The sequence below is a fragment of the Leopardus geoffroyi genome, chromosome A1 (genome assembly GCF_018350155.1).
Source record: "Leopardus geoffroyi isolate Oge1 chromosome A1, O.geoffroyi_Oge1_pat1.0, whole genome shotgun sequence".
In the NCBI taxonomy this organism is placed as follows: domain Eukaryota; kingdom Metazoa; phylum Chordata; class Mammalia; order Carnivora; family Felidae; genus Leopardus; species Leopardus geoffroyi.
Window position 1 is genome coordinate 101379148 of NC_059326.1, and position 8421 is coordinate 101387568.

General features: G+C 44.4%; 1 protein-coding gene across 8 annotated transcripts in view; it reads right to left on the reverse strand.

Annotated features, from left to right (window-relative positions):
• The window catches only part of CEP120 (centrosomal protein 120), a 79691-nt gene extending 73343 nt beyond the window's left edge, over positions 1-6348 (reverse strand). For 6 of the 8 annotated variants that reach the window (XR_006714494.1, XR_006714492.1, XM_045486990.1 and 3 more), the window contains exons 1-3: positions 6214-6348; positions 5866-5943; positions 1471-1627 (exon numbers count right to left, since the gene is read on the reverse strand). Coding sequence is in view for 6 of the 8 variants with exons in the window: in XM_045486990.1 (XP_045342946.1) it covers positions 1471-1627; positions 5866-5914 (206 nt within the window). In the remaining 2 variants the exon portion in view is untranslated. Of the gene's footprint in view, positions 1-1470; positions 1628-5865; positions 5944-6198 lie in introns of all 8 variants that reach the window. The other 2 variants (XM_045486997.1, XM_045487012.1) reach the window with 2 other exon arrangements.
• Positions 6349-8421: the final 2073 nt, after the last annotated feature.

The window sequence follows — 8421 nt, forward strand, 5'->3', positions numbered from 1 at the left end:
GAACTATTCATCATGCCTATTTATCTTTACACCAAGTAATCCTACAACCACATCAAAAATCTTGGTCTCTCTCATCTGAGGAGCTATGCTGTAGGTCAGTGCTTTTCAAGCTTCTCTGCCATACAGAACTCTTTAAAAGTTAATAAATTAAAATTGAACATGAATCTTCAAGATTGATTTTAAATTATCCTTACACTGTCATACACACATAAAACTACCAATACACATATGTGCTTAAAGCTCTTTTTGTCACTAAAATGATGAAATCAACTTCAGAATTAAATACCATAAAATCACAGACTATTGAAAGTAATAATTCATTGTAATACACAACAATGTTCTGTAAGCATGACCTTGGCTGGTACAGCAGGGGTTCTTGAGAGTCTGAAACCTCTATACTGGCTCATACATAAGCTCATTAGATTCGACCATCACTGTTACCTAATGGAAAGACTATAAAACTTGCACTTGGCATACAGTCATTCATATACATGCAATTTATCTGTGTTCTTTTCTCAGCCTCCAACACGCAGAGTGGTACCACTTGGCATTAACACAACTGTGAACACTGCGGGCACTAATACCTCCTATCAGGACTCTGTGCAGATATTCCAGAAGTCACTGAACACAAAATTTTGATCTTCTAAGAATTTAATGCCCTTGCAAATCCCCCAAACAAATCCATGGACCGATTTGGCCACATAAGAAAATAAATTTCTCCTTACATTCACTTTTTAACTTCATAATTTTATTTCCTTTAGTCCTAAGACACACCAATGAATGAAGTGATTCTGTGCTTTTCAGAAAAAAAATGTTTTTCCAATCCTTTTTAAAACAGAAGTAGCCACACTCTTGCCTGTTTCGAATCATCTGAGTTCATGAAATAAATAAGAGGCTGTAGCTTTAAGCCTGTTTTATGTACTGATATGAAGTGTTTAAAGGGCTAAAATTAAGTATAAAATTTATTAGAGACCCTTACGTAATTACTATACACATATCTCTACATATCCTTAGCAAGCCAGATAAAGTTATGATAAATGAAGTAATAGAAATTACAGTGAATTCCAATCCATGTTTAATATTGGGTAGCTATCATTACAGCACGTCTAGAGTATCCTCTCAGACATCAGGGAAAAAAAAAAAAGCTACGTGTAATGGTTAAAAACTTAGCCTCTAGAACTCAAATGGCTGGGCTCTACCATTATCCAGCTGACTGCCTTGTAACAGGTTACTTACCTTCTTAGGCCTCAGTTTTTTCATCTGTAATTGGGGGAAATCCTAACACCCACTTCATAGGATTGTCTTGATGTTCAAATGAATTACTATTGCAAAGTACTTTGAAAACTTCCTAGCACGTGAGAAAACCACTAAACAAGTATTATCATTGTTACTATAATCTAGAAAGATAGAGATTTATTCATCTCTAGCAGCCTAAAAACTAGAGCAAAACAAATGGAAAACAACAGTCACCTGTGCTGATGGAGTGCTTTCCTGTCGATCTCCCAGGCTAACTCAGTAGCAAATTCTGGCTGGTCGGTGTGGTTCACAGGGTCAGTAGCCAACTGTTCTCCATCAAACTTTGCTTCTACTATAAGCATATGTTTTGGACGCTTGGGGAAATGACGACCTGGAAAAAAAGACTATACAGGTTAATCAGAACTGTACAAAAATCAACTATGATCTTTTAGCACTTTTTAAAAATACACATTAGGAGTTGCTGACTTATATAGTCCACTAACTACATACTAATGTGTACTCTCACGTACAAATTCATGATTCATAAGAATCAAACTGAAAGCTACAATTTGTAAATTAGTGATTCCAAAACATTAACGTGCACATGAATCACCTGGGGACTCTGCTAAAATGTAGATTATGGTTCACTAGTCGAGGCTGAGAGGCTTTTTTTTAAAACATTTATTCATTTTTGAGAGACACAGTGTGAGTGGGGGAGGGGCAGAGAGGAAGACACAGAATCGGAAGCAGGCTCCAGACTCCAAGCTGTCAGCACAGAGCCCGATTTGGGGCTCGAACTCACAGACCATGAGAGCAGGACCTGGGCTGAAGTCAGAAGCCCAACTGACTCAGCCACCCAGGTGCCCTCTGAGAGGCACATTTCTAACAAACCCCCACATGATGTCAATGCTACTGTCCTTGATTCACACTTTGAGCAGCAACGATCTCAGCGACGTTTAGAAGAAAAATGTGATTCCACTAATTTTAGATATTACTGTATCAGAAGTTAAAATGGAACAGTCAAGTCTTCTGGAGAGCTGGGAAATAACCCAATAAGCAAAAGCCAACCAACATGCATCATAATTTTCCTATTAACACAGTTAGGAACGTTCAGCAAATTAGCCCAAGAAAAACAGACACACGTATTGATTCATTCAAATCTCAAGGACGATGTTGTCAATCATTTTAAAAATATTCTGTCTACCTATCACTTTTCTCTGGTACTGCCTGACCCCCTTCTTTCACCGTTTACTAAAGGCATTATCAGAGTCAGGTATTCTCTATGTCAAACGATGGGGTACAAACAAGAGTAAAACAGAGTACATCGCCTCAAGGAATTGAGGGTCTAGTGGAAAGAAGCAAACTGAAAACAGTGCCAACAGGAAGCTAAAAACTAGGGAAGAATCTCACAGTCAACCTGTTTGTAGGTCTGGCGCAGGGCATGGTGTTGAGACACGTGTCTCAACACGTTTTGACCGATATTAAATAAATACATCCCAGCTGCTACTCACCCTGCTACACTCTTCTCAGTAGGAAGTAAAGGGGTCAGAGAGATTCTTGATTGCAATCCTCTGACTTTCAACCTGAAGCTCTCGCTTCAAACTCCCCATTTGGGATTCTTAGTACAAGTGTCTTAGCAGGGGTCTCCCAACTAGCACTTACAGGGGCCTCTCTCTGGACATCATTTTAAGCTGCTCTAAAAGATCATGGGGTTCCCCAAATGCATTTCATGTCTGTCAAAAAGCCTGTATTCTCAGTCACACCATCGTAACCATACCATCCAGTTAGCCTGAGAACAGAGGATACGTACTGGAACGAAGGGCTGCCTCCCTCACTCCAAAGACAATACCTTGAGAACAGAAACCTTGTCTTTTTCATCCATGGATTCCGGCACATAGCCCAAATTTGGCTCACGGTAGAAATCTCATCATTTTCTTTTGGATAATGGGCATTTCTAGAAGTGTAGTCAAGAAACTGCACGTAGCTCAAAATAACTGAAGAGATGGGGACGTAGGGACAGATGGCAAGAGAGAAGAAGAGGCTGAAAAGGCAGGCAAGAGGCATACAGTGAAGGGCCACGAATGCTGTTCTAGAAAGTACAGACCTTATCCTTTAGGAAACTTTAGGATTTTTAAGACAATTAAATTCGTATTTCAGAAAGATTACCCCTAGATGGTAATGTGAACAATAGACATTCTCTGGAAAGGGGGGAAAAAAATTTATGAAACAGACCACTGAAAAGATTACTACAAGAGATCAAGCGCATCATGAGGGGCTCAAAGCAGGGCACTCACAGTGGAAACTTCCTCATTTAAAAGTTTCCATGAAGCACCTCGCATGATTTTAGCAACAAAGCTTGGTGACCATCTGGAAGAAGGGGATGGAGAAGGAACCAGGAAGATGAAGAGTCCCAGGTTCTGGGCTTGAGGCAACAACACAGTTATGATGAATGGAAACACAAACACAAAAGGAGACAGTTTGCACGGAGGTCCATGGTCCGGTTTTAGGTATGTTTAGGGCAACACCTAACCGACAGCCCTGAATCGAGGTTCTCTTCTCTGCACACCGATACAAAACTTGCAGATAATGCTCTCCTACTTAGAAGTATAGGCTGCCTCCCTATTTTTTAGAACATTGAACTCCTTGGCTTTCAAAATCCTCCAAGGCCTGCTCACTCCAGCTACACAAGCTTATTTGACCAGAATATTCCTCAATGTTCACCTCCCTTGACCCTGGTCATCTTGCGGGACCTCTTCATCATTCCATCCACCAAAATTACTCCATCATTGGCCTGGGGTTTGTTTTTTATTTTCCGTTTTTCTTAAGTTTATTTATGTATTGTGAGCGAGAAGAGAAGCAGAGGGAGAGGGAGAGAGAATTCCAAGCAGGCTCCGCACTGTCAGCGCGGAGCCCCAGACGTGGTTTGAACTCATGAAATGAGAGATCATGAGCTGAGCAGAAAGCAAGAGGCAGGCAGTTAATGGACTGAGCTACCCAGGCACCCCTGGCCTGGGTTGATCTAATGGCCAGCAAGGACTTCCTCCCATCATTACCTAACTACTCAAAGCCCTGAAGCCATCATCCCCACCCACCCCCAAAACCGATGTTTACAGCCCACATCCCATATTTTTAATATTATACTGCACTCCAACATACTGTGTCCTGCCTGTGAATTTGATCTTCTGAAGAAGACAGAATCCTACATCCCTGAAGGGAAAGAACATGCCTTTTATTTGGGTTTCCTCATAGGAGGGAGCAAGTACCAAGTCCAGAAGCTTTTGTTGACCAATTACAAGGGGATTTCTTTATACAATCGGTAAGAGAACAGCTAAAAATGCTGCCCCAACAATTTAGGGGTTCTGGTAAGTTTTCTGTGCCAAAAGCCATTACCACTCATTCCCTCTTACCACCCACCCCCCCAAATAGTACCAGGCCTCCACAAAATATCTCCAGTGGTGGGGGAGGGGGGCGGAAGGCAGCCATTCCTCAGGCCCAACTCAAGAGGACTGCTGTGATCAGATTATTCAAAACCCATCTTTTTTTTTTTTAACGTTTATTTATTTTTGAGACAGAGAGAGACAGAGCATGAACAGGGGAGGGGCAGAGAGAGAGGGAGACACAGAATCTGAAACAGGCTCCAGGCTCTGAGCTGTCAGCACAGAGCCCGACGCGGGGCTCGAACTCGCGGAGCGTGAGATCATGACCTGAGCCGAAGTCGGTCGCTTAACCGACCAAGCCACCCAGGTGCCCCTCAAAACCCATCTTCAACTTACCTAGCAATTCCTACTCCCTCCACTTGCCTGCAGCTTCTCTCCAACCCCACTGAATTTAAGCAAGGGCAGAATGTGCCTGGCCTTTCCACACCTTAAGGGTTCTTTCCTCTTCCCTTTGCCTGGAAAGCCCACCCTTCCCCTTTTCCCCTGACACATTCCTACTCATCCTTTAGGACCCAAATAAATGTCACCTCCTCCGGGACATTTTCCCCAGAGCTGGTCTTTCCTTCTCCCACACCCTGATGAACTATACACATTCTCCAGGCTACAGGTTTTAGGACCCGGGCTGTTTTACCCCTACATTCCCAGCACAGTGCGTGACACTCCATGAGCCTGCAATAAACAAAGGTCACTCCTTCAACACACCAAACTTCTAGGAACGTATATAACAGACCGTCTTGACAACTACTCCTCCTAAGTCCCCTATCAAGACTTAGTAAAGGGAATGGCCCCGGTAACACTTCAGACTGCAGGAAATAGGGATTCGAGTCGAAAGCAAAGCTCTCACAAATGGGATCACGGGGAGGCCGCTGAACAGAACGTGCTTTCCAGGCACCTTAGCTCAAGAGTAAAAGTCATCGACGTGCTGCTTCTGAAGGAAATCGTTTTTCCTACGTTCTCTGGGGCTCCGGCTATTCACGCTAAATATCACCTATCCCTAATAGCTCTCACGCTCCCTTGAGAGGTTTCTAAATCAATCGCCTAACAGGCCTCAGGAAGTACAACTTTGAACAAGTCTTGCGGGACTGCAAAAGTAAAGATGACAGGGTTCGTAAGGTTAACAAAGTCTCAGTCGCACGCCACTCGGTTAAGTAAGGAGGCTGCAGGTGCAAATGCAAGCCCCTTGGCCGCTCACCTTCTAGGATGGATACGACGATGAGCAGTTGGTCGGACTTGGAGACCATGGTCGCGGTGGGCGGCCCACAGGCGGGGTCTGCTTGGGGGAAGAGGGACCCGGGTGAGATGCTGGAGGCCCGCGACCACCAGGAGGAGGGCTCCCTCCGGGGCTCCCACCGCCCGCCCGCGGCCCCCGACGCCGAGACCCCGCTCCTCGGCCCGGGCCCGCCACCGCCTGCAGCGCGCCCGGCTCCCCTGCCCCGGACCGCCAGCCCGACCCTAGCCCTGCCCCGACTTCACGGAAAGGCAAAGGCCGCTCGGTCCCCCGAACTGTCTGCAGGGAGAAGCGAACCCGCCACCGGAGGACCTTTTGCCGCCTGTGTGGCCGCTTTTCAAACGCCCGGGCAGCCGCAGCGGCAGCCGCCGCGCCCCGCTTCCGCCTAGCAACCAGGCCCGCAGGCCCAGTGCAGGGAGGGCGAAAGCTGGAGGACAAAGGGTGATAGAGACCAGGGCAGTCGAGGATAGAACGCCCCTCAGCCCGCTTCGCCTCCTGCCCTTTTATGCTACGTTCCAGAGCCCTGGGGAAAGACTAGGCCATCACCTCACAGCGCCCCCTGCTAGCCGGATGGGGGAAGGCGGGCGAGTTGGCGGGGACCGACTGCGCAGGCGCACTACTGCAGCAAACGCTGCCTGCAGTGCCCCTGCGTGGAGTGGCAGTGTGGTGTAGTCTCTGCTTTTCCCCTCCAGACACACCTGGGAAATCCAGCAATAGACACTGAAAACACGCACACGCACACACAAAACCAGCTCCGTTCCGATCCCCGGTGTCACTACTGCTTAAAAATTAGATCACAGAGTGATCTAATGAATCTCACATCATCTACTAGACGAAATTCAGACTTAAGTCTGGACTGAAAAAAATCTCTTAAGTAGGACTCGCGCCGCACCGCGAGTGTTCACGTTTTGGAAACAAGTCGCGTCAATACGGTAATTACTGTAACTGCTGGAGGTGACGTAAACTCTCCGAGAATTTCCTGTGCTTTAGAAACAAAAACACTGTCACGTGGGTAGGGGAATTAAAAGTATAGGTTCTTCGGGCTCCCCCGACAACCGAGTAACTAATTAGAACAATCAAGACCCCAATTAAAGAAGGCATTCCTCCCAATCTTCGGGCTTTATTTTAGGAAAGATGAGAAATCTTTTGGGGGTTATCTACCTTGAAAATGGACCTCGGGCGGGGTAGAGGGAGAGAACAAGGAGGAAAAAACAATCCCCACCCCACCCCCATTTGTGCCCAAAAGGAAAGGAGAAGGATGTGGAGATCGGGCTAGACGACTTCTAAGACCCTTTTCCGTTCCTTTCAGAGCTCCTTGAAATGAGACATTATGCAATATAAAACCAAATCATCTACTTTGGGTTCATCACTGAACAATGCATTGTTTTGTGTAAGATGTACATACAGAATCCAAAGTAGATACCATAATATAGTAAACCATTAAGTACCCAGAACCCAGCTTCAACAATTATCATTTAAAGACCAATCTTCATCTGCTCTGTTAACTTGCAGGAAGCCCCTAATATTGTATCAAGTCATCTCCTTCGATATCTACCTGGGAAAGAGTAAGATCTTTTAAGATTCTTAAAATCTTACTTAATTGCATTATTTTACCTAAAAAAATAAAATAAAAATAATTCTCTAAAACCCTTAAGTATACACCGTTGATATTTCCCTGATTGTCTAATAATTGTTTTCCAGTGGTTTTCTTCAAATCAGGATCCAAAGAGGTTCCAAAACACAATGTACTTGGTTGACCTATCTTTTGCCTCATTTAATGGATAGGTCGCTCCCAACTTTTTTTTTTTCCCTTGAAACTCTTTATTAAATCAGTTGGTCATGTATCCTGCGGAGTTTGCCACAGTCTCAATTTTGTGGATACAATACAAATGTCATTATTTTACACACCCTCTATGGAGCAGTCTAATAAATATGTCTACACCGACAACACTCAAAGATCAGCAAACAGATCAACAACAGCAAGCAAAATACAAGCTTATTATGGTGTAAAACACTCTTTAGTTTAAGCCTTAGACAAAAGGAAGCCAAAGCAATGAAACTAGTGTCTCCAAAGGAGAGAATACTCCTGGAAATCAGAATCTGGGACCTACTTCTACGACTTACCTGCTAGGTGACCTTAGACAAGTCCCTTCACCTCTCTGAGCCCCCGTTTCAGCTCTACAATAGTAGTATACATAATTTCTTAGTTCAGGACCTAAATGTATTAAAGGCCGTTTGGTTATCATCTTTTGATATGAGCAATAACAGACCTTAAGTTAGCAGCTGTAGAGAACTAGGAATTGCCATCAACATGGCCTCGTTGTTTTTGTTTTAGGATCTCCATCCAGCAGGGCTGAAAAGCTACATTGTAAGCCATCACTGGATGCCAGAGAATAATCTCAAATCAGAAAAGAAAAATCTGACAAATCATTAAAATTAACTCAGAAACTTTTTCACATAGTACAATTTTCATATAGTTCCCTTTAACTGGACTTTCCCCCTCCCCTGAACAACACGATT